At 41.3% G+C, this 22,719-nt stretch overlaps 1 protein-coding gene across 10 annotated transcripts; it reads left to right on the top strand.

Moving 5' to 3' along the window:
* The first annotated feature begins 452 nt into the window (after positions 1–452).
* XPA (XPA, DNA damage recognition and repair factor) lies at positions 453–22,360 on the top strand. Of its 10 annotated transcripts, none has more exons than XR_011533442.1 (8): positions 453–720; positions 5,484–5,594; positions 7,616–7,721; positions 10,554–10,719; positions 11,730–11,847; positions 12,926–13,010; positions 14,637–14,878; positions 21,082–22,360. XR_011533442.1 is itself a non-coding variant. In XM_008518982.2 (6 exons), the coding sequence occupies exons 1-6, from the start codon at positions 546–548 to the stop codon at positions 21,228–21,230; spliced, it is 825 nt and encodes a 274-aa protein (XP_008517204.1). In that variant the 5' UTR covers positions 453–545; the 3' UTR covers positions 21,231–22,360. The 10 variants fall into 10 exon arrangements, 1 of the variants encoding a protein (XP_008517204.1); XR_011533435.1 differs by having other exon boundaries at positions 482–1,413; positions 10,554–11,170; XR_011533437.1 differs by lacking the exon at positions 12,926–13,010 and adding an exon at positions 6,286–6,525 and having other exon boundaries at positions 482–1,413; positions 10,554–11,264.
* The last annotated feature ends 359 nt before the right edge of the window (positions 22,361–22,719 follow it).

The raw sequence follows: 22,719 nt of genomic DNA, 5'->3' as shown, positions 1-22,719 counted from the left end.
TCTTGATTGGAACTACTATTACTACTAGCTGGCATCATTTTCGGAAGCTTTCTATGTGCCAGGCATTGTGCTGAAAGTCTTTACATCTAACTTTCCCAACGACCCTGGAAGTGATTCCGTAATTATCTTCATTTTATTACTGAACACACTGAACTCAGGTTAAATAACTTGTTCAAGGTCACGCAGATGCTAAGTGTCAGACTAGGACTTAACCCAGGTTGACTCCAAAGCTCATATTCTGAACCACCAAGCGAAACTATTATTTTAAAGATGACCAAGTCCTGAAAAACTATCTCTGCACCGACCCTCGTCCCAAGTGTCAAGCAGGCAGGTATTCCCGGCCCTGACGCGTGCGCAGACTCCACCTACCTCCCCTCCCTTCCTCCCGTCCTCCTCAAATTGCGCAGGCGCGCTCCCCCTCCGAGGCTGCTGGGTGGAGCCGGCGCGGAGGCGGGGCCGGCGTCGGGCGGGGCCGTGGGGAATCGCGTCAGTGCGCCACTGCGCGTGCGCGGGGCCGGAGCCCTGGTCCTCAGAGGAGGCCGGCGATGGCGGCGGCCGGGGGTGCTTCGCCGGAGCCAGCGGCTGCGGAGCAGCCGGCGGAGCTGCCTGCCTCGGTGCGGGCGAGCATCGAGCGGAAGCGGCAGCGGGCGCTGATGCTGCGCCAGGCCCGGCTGGCGGCCCGGCCCTACCCGGGGGCGGCGGCGGCTGCGGCTACCGGAGGTTTGGGCCCTGGGCGGCGCCTGCCGCTTCCCTCTCCTGCGGGCCCGTGCCGCGTCGCGGCTGTGGCATCTGCGCGCGGACCTTCCCGTCGTCCCAGGGGGGAATGTGCTCCGCGGGCCTTGTGGAAGCGGGCTGTCCAAGAGCCCGGGCGATTCCGCGTAGACCCAGGCCTCCCGGCCCCGGGCCGGCCTCCCTCCCCCGGGCGGTCCCTGCGGTCCCCTGCGTGGGGATGCAGCGCCCTCGCCGCCGGGAGGTGCCGGGCAGTGCCGGCCGGCGCCTCAGCCTGCCTTCCGGTTCTCTTCCCGCAGCGCCCCACGGGCCCCAGGGTGGCCCTTGTACACAGCTCGTGGACTTGTGACTCGTTCAGTAGTAATCCTGCCCCTGCTCCCTCGCCGTGCATTCAGCAGGCGGCGATTGAGTGCATATTCCGTGCTGGCACAGTGCTTGCTCGTGCTGGGCGTCCCGAGGAGCAGCCGGACGTTAGCTACGGCCTTCGTGGGCTGACAGTAGCACCTGGTGTGCTTCACGTTTTTCAGATTAGCTAGTTTGATTCTCACAGCTAACGTGGAAAATAATTAGGGCAGAGTTGCATATCCGTGTGTCACTGCGGTGGTAATTGAGGACCGGAAAAGGAAGGGGGTTTGCTCAGGTTCATCCCAGCAAGTGCACAGGCTCATCGCGGCCAGAACTCAGGTCATTGACATTGGGTTCACGGCCTTTCCTTGCCCCCGGCTACCTCTGCTGTACTGGCATCTCTCACCCTTGGGAAGAAAGGCTTTTATTCTTGTGTCTGGATCCTCTTGTCTGAATTTCGTCTTTCCCTTCTCTCAGGGCAGCTCTTAGCTGCCTGTCTGTCATGTATTTGTGTACGTACGTATGCGTATATGTATCTACCTATCATGAAATTCTCCGCTGGGGTCAAGCAGTAATCTCCCTGGAGTACCTAAAATATCGTTAGGTTGACACTCAGTTCTTCAGGATTGCCTCTACGACTTGAGGCACATGTGTTCCTAAAGCTGTATCTTATACTGTGTGAATAGTTGAGCATGGTTCAGAGCTGTGCATGCGCTACCCCTTTTCGTCAGCCAGAAGTAGGGCAGCGTGAGAAGAGTCTGAGACTGGCTGCATGTCTTTATACTCATACTGACACTGATTCTGCAAGTTCCAGCCACCTTTTTTTTTTTTTTTTAAAGATTGGCCCTGAGCTAACATCTGTTTCCAATCTTTTTATTTTCTTCTCCCAAAAGCCCCCCAGTACATAGTTGTATATTCTAGTTGTGAGTGCCTCTGGTTGTGCCATTTGGGACACCAGCACAGCATGGCCTGATGAGCGGTGCCACGTCTGCGCCCGGGATCCGAACCGATGAAATCCTGGACTGCGGAAGTGGAACATGCAAACTTAACTATGCGGCCACGGGGCAGCCCCTCCAGCCACTTTTACTGGTTCTCATCTTTTCTGCTTTCTAGTGGTTTTCTTTTTTTCCTGTCTCAATTTGAGGCATTCTGGAGTCAGGACTGAAAATTGTTTGTTTGCATTGATTAATTCATATTCATGCTTCCATAATGGTTTCTAGATCTGTACTAAATGGCTGTGGAACAGGGGTGCAAAGTAGAGCATAAACTGGTATTAAACTTCTGATCATGGAAAGCAAGGTAGATTGAATGTTCTGTAAGATTTCTTAGGCAGTTACCCGAGAACTGAACCGTGTTGTAGCATTGCATATGCTTACTGTCTTTGAGAGTTAGGTGGGTGCTGAGATTTTTATCTTTGCAGTACTTTTATTTCAATGTACTGTATAATTTTCATGTTCTGTGTGTGCTGTGACATTTGCCATGCAAAAGACTGAGAAGAACCTGCTTAGAATGTGGTGCTAAGGGTCTGGGGAAACATAGCAGCAGACAGAAATTGGGCTTTGTTTTTGGCATGAGTTAGCATTGTTCAGGATCCTGCTCAAGTTATAGCCTTGACTGCACCAGCTTCTCTTTTTTTCTTGCTGAGGAGGATTAGCCCTGAGCTAACATCTGTGCCAACCTTCCTCTACTTTATATGTGGGTCACTGCCACAGGGCGGATGACGAGTGGTGTAGGTCCACACCTGGGAACCACACCTGGGAACCAAACCTGTGAACTTAGGCTGCCAAAGTGTAGCACGCCAAACTTAACCACTAGGCCACAGGGCCAGCCCCTCCAGCTTTCCTCTTAATTCTCATTGCCCTCACAGTCATTCCGGTCATCTGCTACACTATTCGTGAAGTCAATATTCTGGTAGATTCATTCTCTTTCTATCCATCCAGTGGCTATTCATGGAATGCCTAACTGTTTCTTAGAACTAGAGATAAAAGCACTGTCTATTGGAGGGATAGAGAGAGATGAGCAGGCAATAGAGGGTAGAGTATGAGAACTGCTGTTGACAGTAGAAACAGGCATCTTATCTAATCCCTTTATTTAACAGAGGAAGAAATTGAGGCCAGAGAATGGGAGTAACTTAAGCAAGATGATACATATTAAATTTCTTTTTTTCAAAAATGACTTATAACATGCATTAACATGTAAAATGCACTCGTCTGAATTTTACCTCTGTAAATGCTCATGTGAACACCACTGCGATCAACATAGACACATTTTCAGAACGTTAGAAGGTTCCATAATGGCACTTCCTAGTCAGCTTCCCACACTCAGAAGTTCCTACTGTTCTGACCGTTTGGTTAGGATTATCTTCTTTTGAACTTCCTGTCAATGGAATCGTGCAATGTCTGGCTGCTTCTGCTCGACGTGATATATAAGAGATTCATCCACGTTGTTGCATGTGGTGGTAGTTTGTTTATCTGTAATATTCTTTCATATTGTTAGACCACAGTTTTTCCATTTTCCCTTTGATGGCTATTTGAGTTTGCAGTTTGGGGGCGTTATGAAGAAGACCTGTGCGAGCATTCTTGTGTATGTCTTTTGGTGGACATGTGCACTCATCTCTATTGTGTATATGCCTAGAGATGGAATCGCTGGGTCGTAGGGGAGGTGTGTGTTTAGCTTTAGTAGATATTGCCACACAGTGATTGTAGCAGTTTAAAATCTCACCAGCAACATATGAGAATTCCGGTACTCCACATCCTCACCATTTGATATTGTCAGTCTTTTTTATTTTGGGTATTCTGGTAGGAGTGTAGTGATACTTCATTATGGTTGTAAGTTGTATTTTCCCAATGACTAATGATGGTGAGAACTTTTTCATGTCCTTACTGGCTATTTGGATATCCTCATTTGTGAAATCCCTATTCAGATCTTTTGCTTGTTTTTTTTTTTTTAATGTTGGGTTGTCTTTCACTGATATATAGGATTTCATTACGTATTCTGGGTATAGTCCTTTGTCAGATAGACATGTTGCAAATAGCTTCTCCCAGTTTGCATCCTGTCTTTTCACTTTCATAATGGTGTCTTGTGATGAACAGAAGTTCTTATTTAATCAAGGACAGTTTAGCAATTTTTTCTCTTATGGTTAGTACTTTTTGTGTCCTGTTTAAGAAATTTTTGGCTACCTGAAGTTCTTGAACTTATTCTCCTATGTTTTCTTCTAGAAGCTATATTGTTTTAACTTTCACATTCAAGACTATGATCCATTTAAAATTTTTTTGTCTATATTATATGAAGTAAGGTCAAAGTTCATTTATTGAAAAGACCGTCTTTTTCTCACTGTTTTGTAGTGGCACCTTTATCATAAATCCCAGCACTATTTATTGAAAAGATTATCTTTTTCCCATTGAATTGCCTTGGAGCCTTTGCTATAAATTAAATGACCAAATATGTGTAGGTCTATTTCAGGACTCTCTCTTCTATTCCATTGGTCTCTTTGTGTCAGTTCCACAATGTCTTTAATTGCTGAAGCTTTACAGTAAATCTTTAAATCTGGCAGTGTAAATCCTCCAATTTTGTTCTTCAAGGTTATCTTGGCTGTTCTACATTCTTTGTATTTACATATACATGTTAGAATCAGCTTTTCTGCTCCTACCTCACCCCCCTCCCTACCGACCCCCACAACCGTTGGGGTTTTGACTGGGATCACATTGAATCTTTAGATAAATTTGGGGAGAATTGACATCTTTACAATATCGAGGCTTCCAGTCTGTACCTGGTGTACTTCTCCATTTATTTAAGTCTTTGATTTCTCTTAGTGGTGTTTTCAGTGTGGAGGTTTTACACCTCTCTTCCTAGGTGTTATTTCTTAATTTTAATTGTAGCTTCTTGTGGCCATCCTACATACGTAATCACATGATCTGTGGCTAAAGACCCTTTTACTTCTTCCCCGCATTTATGCCTGTTGTTTTCTTGCCATGTTACACTAGCTGGGACCTTCAGTGTAACGTTGGATAGAAATGGTAATAGTGCACATCCTTGTCTTGTTTGATATATATGAAATTTGAACAGAGTTCCTGTTTATGCACAAGGGAACATATGGGCTCACCTAGTTCAATTGTTGACCACTTTTTTTTGTTAATGATGCTTTATTTCACCCATTCGTTTCTGTTTGTTTGCTTTTTCCTTCTTCTTCTCTCCTAAGCTCCCCGGTACATAGTTGTATATTTTAGTTGTGAGTGCTTCTGGTTGTGGTATGTGGGATGCCGCTTCATCATGGCCTGATGAGTGGTGCTATGTCTGTGCCCAGATCTGCACTGGCAAAACCCCAGGCTGCTGAAGCGGAGCGCGAGAACTTAACCACTGGGCCACGGGGCCAGCCCCAGTTGTTGACCACTTTTACTTACTTTTTGTAGGTATGGCTAATGTAAAAGCAGCTCCAAAGATAATTGACACAGGAGGAGGCTTCATTCTGGAAGAGGAAGAAGAAGAAGAACATACAATTGAAAAAGTCATTCATCAACCAGGTAAAGTGTGTTTTCGGAAAATTAGTATCTAGATTGATCATTTTGAGTGACACGCATAATTCTTTGCAAGGTGATGTTAAATAATGCCACACTTATTTTAGTCAGTGAGCAGATTAGTTTTATAAGAGTGATAAAGTTTGGCAGCTTTGCTAGCAGATTAAAAATTAAACAGATTAGGCAATGATTAATTTAACTTGTGGTTTGTGTACTTAGGTTGACACTCTCTGTTGTTTTATAATGGCCAGGGACAGCCAATATATTGACTGATAGAATAAACACTCAAAATCATTTTGATAGGTTGAAATGAGGAGCTAGAACCCAAGAGATAAAATTTAGAACATTCTTTTATTTACATTTGGAGGAAAAAGTGGTTTACAAAGTATAAGATAGGGAGACCTGGCATAAAAAGAATATAATATTATTTAAGGTTAAAGTTTTGGTAAATCACTTAGACATATATATTCTCTGGGTGAGGATACTTTCACACTCTTTGAAAAAGATGGTTTTATTTGATCGTAAGTTTTATAGCCAATAGTGTAATATAACAGCTTAAAAAACCCACTCCAGTTTCAGCCGCAGCACCGGAAGTGTTGTGTATTCATCAAGGTTGGCAATAGTCCTGTTCTATTCTGTGTGTGTCTAAACTGTTGTTTTCAGAAGCTGACACTTGAAGGACTAAAATATTTTTCAGTTTGGGTGCCATATTTTAAGAGGAATATGGACATGGACAAGTGTACAGGCCCAAAACAAGGTTGTCAAAATGGACATCTTGAAATTGACATGTGAGGAACAGTTGTCAAAGCCGGTCAGATTTAACTTGAGAACACTTCCAGCTGCCTGCTAATGCAAGAGTCATCGACCTAAACACTGGCTAGGAGAACTTCAGACTTACTGAGAGAGCCAGTTGTGTAGGATCAAGATCTTTAGCGAGGTATTTGAAGTCCTTAAAAATATCTAGCTTTGCCCTACCTGGAGTAGTTTCTTTGCTGGTGTTGAGGATGTGTAGCTAAGGACAGTCTCTCCTCTCCAGAAGTTTACAACCCAGTGGCTGAGACAGATGAAGAGGAGGAAGCTATTGGCTCTGTTGGTAGTCGGTGGGACAGAGGGAGAGAAAAAGTTTCCCATTTGAAAGTGCATTCTGTCTTTTCTCTCCTCTACTGTTGCCTTGTTCTTTACTGCTTTTTTCTGTGTTATGTGTTAGTGCCTGTCTCCCCTGTCTGTGAACACCTGGGACTAATCTCCCTCATACTCTCAGCAGTGCTGTGGTAGGCTGAATAACGGCCCCCAAACATGTCCACATCCTAATCAGCCTGGAACCCGTGAATATCTTACCTTACATAGTCAAAGGGACTTTGCAGATATGATTAAGCTTAAAGACGTAGAGATGGGGAGATACTCTGGATTATCTAGGCGGGCCCAGTGTAATCACAAGGATCCTTAAAAGTAGAAGAGAGAGGCAGAAGGTGGGGGGGATGTATTATGGAAGAAGCCAGAGTGATGTGAGAAGCTGCTGTTGCTGGCTTTGAAGCTGGAGAAAGGAAGTCATGAGTCAGGGGTTGCAGGCAGCCCCCAGAAGCTGGAAATGGCAAGGTCATAGATTTTCCCCTAGAACCTCCAGAAGGGAGGCGGCCCTGCCGACACTTGACTTTAGCCCCCTGAGACCTTTGTCACACTTACAAAGTGGGACCTGTAAGATAATAAACTTGTGTTATTCTAGCCACTAAACTGGTGGCAATTTGTTACGGCAGCAAAACAAGTCTAACACAAGCACCTTAATGTGGTTTGTGTTCAAGTACTTGATGAGTTGGTAGTTTTTTTCCTTTATATTACTTCCTTTTTCTTTTTTCCTCTTAAAAAATGTTTTTAGATAAATATAAGATTAGTTAATCACAGTTTTGTCTTTTATGTAAGTGTATTTGTGTCAGGCATAAAATACCTGCCAGTAAGCTAATAAAATAGAGAAAACTGTATTGTTCTGGTGCCGAAAAGGAAACGTAAAGACTTGCTCTTCCTTCCTTCAGGACCCGTTATGGAGTTTGATTATACGATATGTGAAGAATGTGGTAAAGAGTTTATGGATTCTTACCTGATGAACCACTTTGATTTGGCAACTTGTGACAACTGCAGGTACTTCTTTTATTTCAGACAATGTTCTCAATTGCTCAAGTTTAATGTTTGCATATAGGTTTAGGGCAAAACAATAATTCGATGCATTTGGGTTTAACATTTTCTTAGTAATTATGATTTTTGTCTTGGGAGTTTCCTAAAATTTCTGTGGTTTTTATTTGCCAAAGAAATAACAGGAAGCCTGTGCATATCAAAGTTATGATAGGCCACATTAATAGGAAGGATGCCCCTGCCTCTGCCATAGTCCTTTCCTTTCTGCTGGCCTGGGTGGGTTGGTTGGTTGGTTTGTTTTTACCATCTCTCAGTAGCAGGTTCCTAACCCTGCCCTTCCTCCAGCCCCTGAGGATCTCCCTGTTTCTGACTTACTCCTGTGTGTGTTGACACCTTGGTCAGAGGACTGGGGCCTTCAGTGAGAGGAGGGGGTGAAAGCTGTCCAGCTACTCCTCTGGGATTCCCCAAACGCTTCTTTCCCTTCATTTTTCACTCTCCTGAACAGGCAGGGAAGAGAATAAATGAGGGAAAAATCACATTCTTCTGTCATTCTTTTTCTTCTTCACCTAGACTTTATCTTCTTTTTATATCACCCCAGAATAATCCTTCTCACTCCACGTGGTTCTCCTGTCCCTACTGTTTACCTCAGCCAAGTCCTGTGTTGGGGTCTTTCACACCTCAGATCCTCTCTTGGATTCTTACCTAGCCCTCTTATCTGTTCCCTGTTTCCACTTCTTGTACCTCGAGCCCTAGATCAACTCCTCACCTGCCTGGAGGACCTGCCGTTTCAGAGTTCCTGCTGCAGACATTGGGGGCATCACCATCGACTTGTTGCTGAGTAGGATCTTTAGAAGATAGAATGGGAGATGTCTCTGGTCTCCTGATCAGATCTGTAACTGGAAATGCTCTGGCACCCATTGGAATTATAAATCATCAACTCTATTCCCATCGACACACAATGTCATTGATGTACACAGTAGTTGAGGTCCACAGTATTCTTGTTCTCCTTAAAGTACAGATAGCTTTTGGGAACTGAATTTCCACATATAATCTTTTTTCCATGAGAAAATGGAAGCAACTGATGTATCAATTTAAAGAAAGTTGTGTAGTGGTCTGGAAAAAATATACTTCTTAAATTTAAACATAATTAGGAACACAGCCCTCCATTCTGTTTCCTTTTGACATCTTCAAAGATTATAATTTAGGTACAGTGTAGTTTACCTGTCCCCTCTTTTAGTTTATACTTCCAAATTATTTAACTTTCTTAAAGTTATTCCCAATTTTAAGTCTCTTCTCCCTGCACTATACCTCCTCTTCAGTATTCACCATTTCAGTAAAGGCCAAGTTCATTCATTGGCTGTTTCTCGTCTATCCCATGTTTAATTCCAGGTCCGTTTGTCTGTTCAAATCATATTCTAAACCCATCCACTTTTCACGCTGTGTCCCGCTGCTTACCACCTCACACTAGCCCACCATCAGCTCCTGCCTGGACCACCGGAGTAGTAGTCTTCTAACTGGTCTCCTCCCCCTACTTTTGCACCGTTAGTCTCTCCTGCATATAGCATTTTACTCAAAACTCTTTAATGGTTTCTAATCCATTTAGAATAAAGTTGTCTTCATCATTGCTTACAAGGCCTCTGCTTGTCTCTGACTTTACTTCCCATCACTCCTCACCATCCCTTAAAGCGTTCTAGTCACACTGGCCCTCTAGCTGTGAGCTCCAGTTCCAAAGCACACTCCTGCCCTCAAGTCTTGGCACTTGCTGTTCTCTCTGCTAGGAATGTTCTTTCTCAGCTATTCAGAATGTGCTCTGGCTTCTTAAGGGCCCCACACAAATGTCCCCTCATCAGTGGCCGTCTCTGATTACCCAGTCTATCTGAGAAATTTTTCTTTTTAAAGCTTTTTTTCTTTTAAAGACTGGCACCTGAGCTAACAACCGTTGCCAATCTTTTTTTTTTTTTTTTCCTGCTTTATCTCCCCAAACCCCCCCGTACATAGTTGTATATCTTAGTTGTGGGTCCTTCCAGTTGTGGCATGTGGGACGCCGCCTCAGCGTGACCTGACGAGCAGTGCCATGTCCGTGCCCAGGATCCAAACCCTGGGCCGCCGCAGCGGAGCGTGCAAACTTAACCACTCGGCCACGGGGCCGGCCCCTATCTGAGAATTTCTATTCCTTTACCATGCTTTTATTCCTTTATAGCACTTTTATCTGTCATTATGTTTATTTATTGGCTGTCTTCTAACTAGAATGTAAGCTTCATGAAAACAGGCTTTGTTTTATTCTTTGTTGTATTCCTAGTGCCTTGAACAGTAGCTGGCATGTAGATGGAAAACAAATGAATGAGGAGAACTATGTAATTTACTCTGTCTCCATTTTTGCCTTGGGTTCGAAAAAGCTTAGAGCCACCTGGAAATTTGCTGTGTTGGGGCAGTTGGACCTTGCGTATTTATATTCCTTATATCCTGCCCATCCTGATTTTCTGCTTTAATTTATATTTTCTTACTCACTGAGTCTTAGTTCTCATTTATATTTGCTGTACTCTTATAAGTCCTTTCAAATCCTTTATGAAAAGAGGGACTTTAAATAAGTAGAGAAGAAATTCTTCAAATGTGAAATGACGTGGATCTTCTGCTGATATAACTTCTCAGAATAAGTAAAAGAGAAAGTATTTTTTGTTAGAATTTTTGTGCTGCAAATTTGACTAGAATAGGCAGGAAGAGTTGTCAGAAAAGTATTTTATATGTTCCTTTTGGCATGCATGCCCCTAGGTTGTTGGGCTATTTGAAAACTTAGTTTATTTGAAATAACTAACTTATATAATGGGCTTAATTTGTTTTCAGAGATGCTGATGATAAACATAAGCTTATAACTAAAACAGAAGCAAAACAAGAATACCTTCTGAAAGACTGTGATTTAGAAAAAAGAGAACCAGCTCTTAAATTTATTGTGAAGAAGAATCCTCATCATTCACAGTGGGGTGATATGAAACTCTACTTAAAATTACAGGTCTCTAACAAGTTATATTCAGTCATTTTAAACTCTGGGTCAGGTGAAGTTTTAAAAATGAACTCATTATAATTAGTTTTCGCTTACAGAGAGTAAAAAGCTCCCTTTCATTTTGTTGTTTTACATGAGTCATAGTCATACATAATGACATTTAGTAATATGTTTTCTTATTTTGCTTTTTGGTGTGGCACTTTGGAGCAAATATGGCACCATTGGGTGATGTTAGTACAGTTCAGAAACTAAGAGAGCTTGGAGTAAGAGTCGGTCCTCGTTTCCCTGCACATCCATCCACTCTCCAAAGAAAATCTAAAAAACAAGTTGAAGAATTTCACAAATGCCTGAAATCTCACTCCACCTGGGAAATGCTCATCTGGAAGCCTGTCGAGTGCCCGTGTGACTCTAGTGTGTCTCCGAGCAGATCTCCACCCCTCTTGCTGCAGTTGTGTTAGAGGTGTGCTGAGTGTTACCCCCTGAGCGCCTCGGGCGGCCGGAGTGCTCAGGATGCTGCTGAGTCACAAGCAGCCTCCTGTGTCTAGCCCAGAATGGTACACATAATATTCTTTTTGCGCCATTACATAAAAAATATTGGGAGGCATTGCTTTAGAGCACAGTTTGAATTAGAATATATGAGAAAGTACTAGTATCTTCAGATAAAATTAAGAAGCCACATTGTAAAATCAAACACATACTGAATTTCATTAAATATAAGATGCTATCAATTAGAAGATTCATGTGAAAACAATGAATCAGAGAAACAGTTACAGTCAGAGGACAGCTTTCCTCTTTACAATCAAATTCAGCATACATTTCCTGATGGTTTCATAGGTTTGCATAGAGGGATTATTAGAGTTGGTTCTTATCAATATTTAAAATCTTTTAAATTTCAAATATTTATAAAATTGCACTTGAATTAGATCATTCTTTGGTGCCTGTGGAATTAATAATTATAACTTTATAATATTTTACAACTCTGAATCACAACTAATTTAAACATGGATTCTGTGTTGTAGATTGTGAAAAGGTCTCTTGAAGTTTGGGGTAGTCAGGAAGCATTAGAAGAAGCAAAGGAAGTTCGACAGGAAAACCGAGAAAAAATGAAACAGAAGAAGTTTGACAAAAAAGTAAAAGGTAAGAGGCTACATTAATGTGATGGACTGTGTTTTACTGCTGAAAGCCTTTAGCTAAGTTCTTCCTGTTTAAAGATAGGATGTCATCAATAGATTGGAATTTTTTTTTTCATAGATTGAAGAAAAAAAGACTTAGGTTTGCTCTTAGTAGGTTGGCGTTTGAGCTGTCAGTGCAAACCTCACGGTACTGCAATTCTAAGAGGCATGTAAGCGCTCATCCTAAAGTGCATCATAGTTTTATATAGGAACAATGGTAGGATCAGGGATGGATCCCTGGTCAAGGATTTGGCATCAGTTCAATCTTAAATAGGACCAATAATGTTATAAAAAGCAAAGATATCCACCAGCAAACCTCTCCAATTGCTTAAAATGAAAAAATCATGCCTAAGTCTTAGTCATCTAATTTAGCAGTTAGAAGAAACCTTCTAGTGTCAGCTAGTCTAATCACTTTTATTTTATATATGAATAAAAGACAAAGAAAGGTAGAGTGACTCGTTATATAGATAGTTATGAGAGAGTTGGCACTGGAACCAGCCTTTCATGTCTGAAAGTCTGCAAGGTACATTCCTCCTTCTGTCCATACCTCTGTCTATCCACGTGACTATCATTCCTTTGTCCATGTGTCTCTGTATTTATTCGTCTGTGCATCCATCCACGTGCGCCTATGTGCGTAAGTCTGTCCATTCATCCACCCATCCATCAACACATCCACTAATTCCTGAGTGTCAGCTATGTTCCAGGCACTGTGCGAACATCAGTGCTGGAGTCGTAGCTTGTCAGAAGAGAAGGACTGGTACACTTAAAGTCATAATAGCGTGTAGTAAGTATTGTGATAGTGATGGACACAGGGCGCTGCAGGAGCACAAAGAGCACTTTTTCCTATATCACAGAATCCCTAAAAAGAGTCTTAAAAAGTAGGCATGGGTGTTTTTCATAAAGTAACTGTAGAGTGCCAGTGTGGTGTAAAGTATATGTAGGTAGCACCTATTTTATGCATATACAGGGTTCTACATATACTAAATGGATCCATTTAAAAAGAGTGTCTTAACCATAATAAATACTTTCGCTTATGTTTTTAGGATTTAGAAGAGGTTTTGGAGGGTGAAAGAAGATAGCTCAGATGTCTTAACAAATGAAAAACCAAAAAAAAAAGGAAAATTGAGTGTAAGCCTGCCTTGTTTCTTCTTTGTGAGGGGATTTCCCCCCCTTTTCATTACTAAAGTAATTCAGGTGCAGTGAAGAAAAGTTAGAAAACTACAAAGAACTTCTACTCTATGATTCTACTGTAGAGACAATCGATAGTAACATTTTAATGTCTGGTTTTTCAGTTCTTTTCTATGGACAGACCCTTTAGAAATATTTTTTATAAAAATGGAAGTACTGTTGGACATTTTTGAAGGTTATCAAGACAAGCCTGTGATAAACATCTTTATAGGCATCCTTATATAAGTTAGAGTTACTTAAGATATCAATGCCTAACTCAGAGGGTAGGCACACTTTATGTGGAGAGGTTTCCTATAGCAAACTATGCCATAGAAGAGCGTTTCATTGAAGAGTCTTTCCAAAGTGAGCCACTGCTGCACTGCTGCCTTCAAAAATTCTTGCAAGAACCACCTGAGAGGATTTGGAAAGACTTCATTTGAATTTGGTCCTTTTCTTTCATCTTTTTGTTGTTCTACCCCAGCCCTTCCTCTCTTCCAACATCAAGGAAAGCCTTGAAGGATAAAGTAACAAAAAGCATCTTAAGGGTGTGAGAGAAGAGGGCATATTTAGAGGGTCATTCCCTATGAGCCTAGGGTTTCGTTAGCCTCAGCTGCCTGCCCCACCTCAGTACTTCCCCTCTCTGCCGCCGTAAACCACTTTCCTGGTGGCGTTGTGGTACACACACAAATACATGGATAAAAGAACTAGAAACTTGTACCTGCAAAGTGAGGAAACATTTCAAGAAGGAAGGCTGTCTGTAATTTTTTATTAGATAGTATTTCTGTAGTTTGGTCAAGACGTCATCTGAAGGTGACTAAATTCCTATGACTTGACTAACAATAAAAGATTATGGCATCTGTTTTATGCTTTTTTCTTTAAAAATTCTATTAAGGGAATATAGATGAAATGTTAGTATGAGTAAAATGTTTCTTTTAAGATTTACACAATTTTTATAGGTATTTTAAAAGAAATATAAACTCAGATATAATTGGCTGTTCTCACTCTACTGTCATGCATCACTTAACGACAGGGATACGTTCTGAGAAATGTGTCGTTAGGCAATTTCATTGTTGCGTGAACCTCAAAGCCTGCACTTACACAAACCTAGATGCTATGGCCTACTGCACACCTCAGCTCTGTGCTACTGATCTTACGGGACCACCAGTGTACATGCGCTTGGTTGTTGACCAAAATGTCGTTATGCGGCACGTGACTGCATTAAATTGCTGCTATTAATCACGAGTTAAGCTACTATAGATTTTCCTCATCCTTGAGGAATTCAAATTTACTCTGAATTTTTTTCTCAGAACTTTTTTTGGAATTTTTTCCACAAGACTGGTTTCTTTAAGTTCATTTCTTGTTGGGATGAAGCATGTCTTTTGAGGAAATTTTTCCCGGTGGTTACATGAGTGGTATATTTTCTAAGTCCCTACAAATTTAAGAATGTTTTTCTGTTTCTTCTGCATGTGAAAACCTGAGTTCTCTCTCAGTTGTATAGACATTACTCCATTGTCTTCTGGTGTGTAATGTGCGAGGTCAAAGCGATGCCTTCTTTAATTATGGCTTCTTCTCGTTGATTTACTTTAGAGGTTGGTGGATATGCTCCTGTCCTCCTGAATAGGCCACAAAGGGCTGAGAGTGGAGGAGACACTGTAGAGAGTAGAAACAAGGAGCTTACTATGCAGTTTGCCCAGAAGGCTCAGGACAGAGGGCAGTAAAAGCAAGTCTAAACGTTTTTTAGTTGAAAAGAAATTGGAACCTGGTTCCTCTTGGTCTTCTGATTTTGATCCACAAAGAAGCTGACACAAAGTTTACTTCTTTATGGAAAGGTAAGAGATTACATTTACCTGCTTTTAGAATATGATCTACTTTAGCAATTTGAGAAAGAATTGATCTTACTATAGAAGAAAATTATCAATAGTGTAAGATATAAAAATATAGACAAGGTGAAAGACAAGAAAGAACTTTCTTGTCAGCAAATTCAAATTGTTCTAGAGCTCTTAGATCCCAGAAGGCAGAAGTAGAGATGACGGCATCGCTGCTGCCCGGTTTACCTGGAGTTCAAAAAATGCACTATGTGTTGGCTTTGATATTGGATGGGAACTTTCCATAGTGCAAATACACAGAACGTCTTGGGTTTGCATGCCTCCTTTCCACAAATAAGGTGGAGATAGGGTTTTTCTTTAAAAGTTATAGGGTAGTCCCCCATATCCAGTGGAAGTCTGAAACCAAGGATAGTACTGAACCCTATCTATACGACGTTTTCTTCCTATACATACATACCATGATAAAGTTTAATTTATAAATTAGGCACGGTAAGAAAGTAACAATAACTGATAATACAATAGAACAATTATAACAGTATTCTGTAATAAAATTTACATGAATGTGGTCTCTCTCTCAAAGTATCTTACTGCATTGTACTCACCCTTCTTGTGATGATGTGAGATGATACAGTGCCTAGGTGATGAGATGAAGTGGGCGGAATGATGTAGGCATCGTGACGTAGCTTTAGGCTACTCTTGACCTTCTGAGGAGATGTCAAGGAGGATGATCCAGCTATGATGATGTCGGTGGTTGAATGTCAAGAGCAGACACTGTTGATGGTTGGGGATCCAACAAAGGGTGATTCACGTCCTGGGAGGGATGGAGGGCCACGGTGCATGAGATTGCATCCTGCTACTCAGCAGCACACAATTTAAAACTTAGAGTTTATTTCTGGAATTTTCCATTTAATATTTTTGGACTGCACTTGACCACTGGTAACTGAAACTGCAGAAATTAAAACCCAGATAAGGGGGAACTACCGTACTCAGCTTTCTCTTAGTACTGGTAGAGGTTTAGCCTTCTAAAAAAACGGAAAATTAATCTTCATTGTTTGTTACTCTGCACTTTTCCCACCAAAAGAAGTGGGTAAGAAAATCCTATTTTGGGGGCCCTTCTGAGTTTGTGGACATTTCACGTCCTGGGCCTGTGGTTGTATTTATGACTGTTTTCAGGCTTCTCTCGGAGAGTGTGAAGGACACAGCTTCCTGTTGCTCTGCTTCAGTTTATGGAGGACAAAGTCAGAGCAAAGCATCACGTGTTCCTTTGTCATTTCCTTGTGACTTTTCCTGTGTCACACTGCCCGCCCTCCCATCAGGTATTTAGGGGCATCTGGTCTCCCTCAGCTAGTTCTCTGATAAGTTTACCTCATGAGCAGCATTGGGCTTCTGTGAATACAGGCTGCCTCTTTTGCAAAATGAAGATATTAAGCCAAATAAAGTGCAAGTTTTAGAGGGTATAAAATAAATTTTTCACTGAAACACAAGGATTTACGGGAAATTTTTTTTTTAATTCTTAACTTCTTTGGGTAAAAGGTATAAGCAGTCTCTAAAGATATCGTTAGCAAGACTGGTTGCCATGAACATTGTTACAAATTTCCAGGAGAGGCAGTCCCCAGCTTTCCGGGTTGTGAAATTCTCGGCCAGTGGGGCTCGGAGGATGTAACACGGTGGCCCACTCTTTGGCTCTCTGGCTTCAGGGCCGCTTGGCTCCACCCTCCCAGCCCAGGGCTTCCTCAGCTCTCCAGGGCCTGTCACCCTTTCTTCCACTCCTCTGAAGTCTCTGACCTTTCTGCCTTCCTCTTCTCATTCTTAGCAGTAGGTAGTTGATCTCTACTTTACAGTTTTAAGTGCTTAAATGAAGTAATGTGAAAAACTTTTTAATCTTTATTTAAACAAATCTGTGATTTCACCAGATGTTGACATTTTGCCAGTTTGCTTTTCTCTCATTCATACACACGTTTTGCTGCAGCATTTAAAGTTAACATTGCAAACATTGTGATTCTTATCAATACTTCATGTTCTCTCCTAAAAACAATGACATTCTTCTACATAACTAAAAGACGATGACACTCGATAAATTTAACATTCCTGTAATGCTGTTATCTAGTATATAATCTATATTTATCTTTCCCCACTTGTTCCAGTGTCCTTTATTAGTTGTTGGATCCAGGGGCCAGTCAAGGATGATGCGTATCTCGCCTCTTCTTCTTTAGCCTTTTTATCTTTCATGATGTTGGCATTTTTGAAGAGTCCAGGCCACCTGTTTTGCGGGACGTCCTTCCGTTTGGATTTATTAGCAGCTTTTTTCCTCACGATTAGATTCAGGTCAGACATCTGTGGTAGGAATACTTGCTGGTGGTGTGTCCGAGTGCGTCATGTCAGGAGACACGGGTGTCAGTTCTCCTCTGAGAGACAGTCCATTTGACTGCTTCATTAAGGCCGTGTCCGCCACATTTCTCCGTCGTAAAGGAACCCTCTTCCCTTTGTAATAAGATGTCTGTGGGGCGACGCGGACACAACGTGAACATCTCATTTCTTAAGTTTCACTCAGTGGTTTTAGCACACCAGGGTGATTCTTGCCTGAGTCACTTCTTATTGGGGTGGATTAAATGGCGATTTCCTATTTCTGTTATTCTTTCTACAATTATTTGGCTTCTTTTGGAAAGAAGTTCCTTTTTTAGTACCATCTGGATTCATGGCTTCTACACAAATCACTTCCAGTCCATTCCTGTCATTATTCATTTTGATGCTCAAATTGTCCCAAATTTGGCCAGTTGAAGCCCCTTCAAACTTGCTCCTGTCTTTTTTAAGTTTTTATTTGGAAATAATTTCAAATTTACATAAAATTGCAAGGATGAGAATAGTACAAAGGACACTCATATATCCTCTACTCAGATTTACTTAACACTTTCTGCTGTTTGCATTCTTTCTCTCTCTGTATACGCACACACGCATTTTTTTCTGGACTGTTTAAGAGTAGGTTGCATACATCATCACCTTTGCCCCTAAATACTACAGTGTATGTTTCCTAAGAATAGGAATATTCTCTTACAAAACCGAAGTATAATACTCATCTTTTTATCTAATCTGTCATCCATATTTTAGTTTTGTTAGTTGATTTAGTAATGCCCTGTATAGTTTTTCATTCTAGTATAGGATCCAGTTCAGGATCAGGTATTGGCTTTAGGTACCAAGTCTTTCTAAATTTCTTTCTTCTGGAATATTTTCACAGCCGTTATCTTTTATGACATAGACATTTTTGAAGAAGTCTCTTTCCTTCCTCTGCCCTGCCCTTTTAGAAGTGTTTTTTCATTTGGGGCTTTTCTGATGTTTCCTGATGGTTGGGTTCAGGTTATGCATTTCAGGCCAGGGATGGTGCATAATTGATGTGTCTCAGGGCATCACATCTGGAGGCATACGATGTCCATCGGCCCTCAATGGTGATGTTATTTTTGATTTGATAAGCGAAAAAAAATTGTAAGACCATGCACATATCTTGCTTCTGGTTAACACTTCTCCCTAGATTTAGCCTCCATCTGTGGGTGGTTCTTGTCTGAACCAGTCTTTAGTATGATGGTTGCAAAACTTGTTTTCTAACTTCATTGTTCCCTCTGCATTTAACCTTTGGGAAGTTAGCGTTCTTCAATATCCTTTTCCCCCATTTGTTTAGTATTGGTATGCATGAATTCATTCCTGTTCTTCTCAATGGCTTTTGGTTCATTTCTGTCCTTAATTATTTTGGCACTCAACTTGCCTCATATTTGGGCCAACAGGAATTTCTTCAAGCTACCTCTGATGGCTTTTTGACATGTCATTCATTGAGCACTCCTTTCTGCTTTCTAGCACAAACACACGTATGTCTATATTTTTGTCTTCATATATATATATATATGTAAATTAAAACCTTGAGTTCACACTGATATACCCAGTTCTAACCCCAAATTTTAGGGTTTCTTCTAGTTTTCTCCCTTTCCTTATTTGTAACTCTCTTCCCTGACAGAAACCTGATTCCCATGATGTTTAGTGTAGTTATGTGCTGAGTGCCCCTGGATGCGACTGATTTCCCATCAGGTCGCTGCCTCCTCTGCAGGGACACCCTTTTTACCCTTCTTGGGCTCCCCGTGCCTACCACGGGTGCCTGCTTTATTATGGCTTTAGGACTGGATTGTTTAGGAAGGGAAAGAAGGGCAAGAAAATGACAAACATCAGTGTTTTTAATAATTCCTTTCTAGCACAAGTTTTTCCAGGAGTGTCTAAAATAGTAAAGATTTGGCTTTACTCTTGACTAACTGAAGGATGGGAAGAAAAAGAGATAAAGTCTGTACAAAACCTATGTTCATTTATGACCAGCTATGGCTAGTGAGCTAGATTTTTTAGAGCATTCTTTTAGTGTTAAGAAAATAATTTTCTTCTCTCTCTTGCTAAGTTTGCAAAATGCTCACATTCGGCAGTGGTTAGCTTAGCAGTGACTGAGATGCAGTCAGATTTTGAGAGATGTTCTCAGTGGGGCAGTTGTGGTCAGGATACCTTACATCTGAACAAAATTGAAAAGTAGGTATTAGAACTCAAACAGGAGACATCTTCCTGTCATTATCTGAAACCATGAGGCATCTGTGCAGTTCTGGTCAGCGTATCATTTATGGCTTATTTAGAACATGTCCTAAGGTAAAATAAAACAATAAAAGGCATTCCAGATATGTCTAGAAAAATTAGAGTTCTTCAGAATACGAGAGGCTATAGGAATAAAGACTAGAGTTTGGATAAACGTCATTTTCCCCCTAGGTTGGAAACTGTCTAGAGGTGTACACATGAAAATAAAAGATAAAGTGCTTTTCGTACTGGAGGGATGAATAGGCAGCACGCTCAGTGACTGAGAACAGGGACCTGAGCTCCACTGTGCCTGTGACACCAACTGCTTGACCTTAGGCACAACTTAAGTAACTTCTCTGTGCCTTAGTTTTCTCGCCTGTCATTGTACTTATCTCAGAGTTGTGAGGATTAACTGTGTTTATATACAAAGTGCTTAGTACAGTGCCTGACACATACCCTAGTGTGTGTGTTTATCCTCTTGATGTAATACAGGCTGAAAATACAAAGACTCAAGCAGCATTTGGTACTACTCATCATAGATCTAAAATGGATAAAAGAAAACGTGTGATTACTTGGTATACATTGATTTTTATGGTTGAGATTATAGAAGTAATTGTCATACTCTCCCTTAGGTAGTCAAAGACAGTGCTGGGCTCCATGGATCACTGGTCAGAATAGAAAAATGTAAATAATTAGTGTTGCTTTTTACTCAAACTAGAAACTGAGAAGTTATTAGCTTGTTAATTTCCAATTAACACTAAGGATTTGGTTTCTTCAGATAATATGCAATGTGAAGTTTTAAAATGTGATTACTCAGTTGCTTTTCAAAGCATCCAACATAATTCTCTTCTTTGTAAGATGCTATTTTAACATGATGTAGTGGGAAAAGTTCTAAACATTGGAAATGAATGGCCTGGGTTCACATTCTATTTCTGCTCAGTTTCCCTTGCTACAAAATAAAAGGAAGTAAAATAAAACTCTGGTTCTTTCCAGCTCTTAGTAGTAGGTGAGTCTTATATTTAGGTTGTGCCTTGCAATAATCATTAGCACCCCCTCTCCTAGAAGAGTGCTCCCATTTTATAGGATAAGGAATAGACTTAAGGGCAGTTGCACAAGCACTTTTTCTAAGATGAAACATCAGTACAGTTAAGAGTACTTGGCTTTCTAGTTTTCTTGCAAGCAAAGCTTTACTTGCCTCTTGTAGAAGTACTTCCTGACTTATTTGGAACTTAAAAATGCTCCTTGTCTTCAGTCATCCAGCTGACTCCCCTCTCCTCCTGTGGCATCCCGTTTTCCATGGTCAGCTGCTGGAACAAACCCTGTTCTTTTACTCATGTGAACTTGGCTTTTCGCTATCCCTCTAACTCACATACCCAATATTTCTGAATCCCCCATTTCACACGACTCCAACAATTGACATGAATGATGTCACAGGCCAAACTGGTAAGGTAAGAAAGTACGCTCGCCAAGTATGTATAATCAGTTTTGATTTGTTATAAAATTAAGGTATAAACCATATTTGGTTTAAACACACAACACACACAGCTGAAAGGCTGATGGATTTTTGGATTCAGCCAAATAGCACCACTGAAACTGGCTTTTATTTTTTTTCTTAGAATTACGGCGAGCAGTCAGAAGCAGTGTGTGGAAAAGGGAAACAGTTGCTCATCAACATGAGTACGGACCAGAAGAAAACATAGAAGATGACATGTATCGGAAGACTTGTACTGTGTGTGGCCATGAACTGACATATGAGAAAATGTGACTTTTACTTAAGCGATCTGTTTTACAGTGTTTTGTATTTAAATAAGGGAAGTTTAGATTGGTCCTGTTCAAAGTTAACCAAAATGTAACATGTCCATAGATGAATGAAACCCTTGTATAAATAATGCTTCAGTAATATCTATGTGGTGGCTTGGGAGCAAGTTTAAGTCCGGCAGGTCAGGTGTGGATAAAATACTGGGTCTGTGATCGTTTTTTTTTCTACAACAGGGATGGAAGCTGAGTGGTAGAGTAGGTTCAAAAGTGTTAGGTCAGAGCCAAAGTTGAGAACTAAGAAACCAAGGCAAACCCTACACTGAGGCAGGAGGAAGAGCTTGTAATCAAGGCAAAAGCTGGCTGAACTGGATTCTCACCCCAAGAACCAACAGGGATGGTGGCAGACCACTGCACCCCAGGGGCTGGGCCACGTCTCCAAGTCAGGGAGCTACTGCTGGGACAAATCCTGACCAACAGTAGGACTAAACAATGAGCTGTGGGAGCCTGACCCTAACATTAATGTCTAGATAGCTCTCTTCAAAGACGGATTCAAGTGGAAACCAGCTATACTGTTTGTGGATCAAAGGTGCTGACAGTAGGTTTATCATAACCTGCTGTCGTTTCCTGAGCACTTACCTTGTGCCAGGTGAGCACTGTGCTGAGTGCCTTCCAGGTATTCTCATTTAATCCTGGGAGGGAGGGCCACTCGCTTCTGTGCTTATTTAGCACTTCTAAAGGAAGTGAGAACCTACAACCTGACATCATCCAGACATCTGGATCAAATTGAGCTAGCCAAATTTTCCCCTATCTTGTCAAAAGGATCACAAGGTAGTCACAGCTAGTAAGAGGATTTGATCCCATGAGCTTGATTATAGGGTCTATGCATTTTTTTTTGGACAAAAACAAATTCAAGTTAAAGTGGATATTTTCAAGTTGTTCTTTGACATGACTTCTTATCCTACTGCTACAAATAGAAGAAAGAGGAAGTGTATACATTTTTCTTTCTAGATCGATCAGCTCTTGGAGTTTATGCTTGAAGAAAGGTGAACGTCAAAACAAGTCAAACCCAAATAGGCTTGAGACTATAATTACTAATTGTTCTCTGTAGGAGTATTCAATACAGAAATGCTTAATCTATTTATCGTGTGTTGGTTTATTTAATGTGCTATGCTCAATACTGCAGCTCAGTAAAAACTGATCGGAATGGGCAGCACCACCTTCCTGGGACAAAAAAAAGCTTCCAGCTTGGTGATAACAGAGTAACTAGGGGTTCAGCTGCTGACAACAGCATTACTGCACTGGGAGATAACGAGCCCTTGAGCCACATGGATCTAGGTTCAAATTCCACTTCCTAGCTGTGGACCTTGGGTGAGTTACTCCATGGGCCTGTTTCATCTGTCAGATGTGCATAATAATCCATTTCTCAAAGGACTGTTGTGAGAATTAAGTACGGTGAATTTGTAGCAGCTGGCATGTAACAGCCACTCGATAGCATG

Source organism: Equus przewalskii, chromosome 26 (genome assembly GCF_037783145.1).
Source record: "Equus przewalskii isolate Varuska chromosome 26, EquPr2, whole genome shotgun sequence".
In the NCBI taxonomy this organism is placed as follows: domain Eukaryota; kingdom Metazoa; phylum Chordata; class Mammalia; order Perissodactyla; family Equidae; genus Equus; species Equus przewalskii.
The sequence above is the reverse complement of the archived record's forward strand: the minus strand, read 5'-3'. Positions and strand labels throughout refer to the sequence as shown.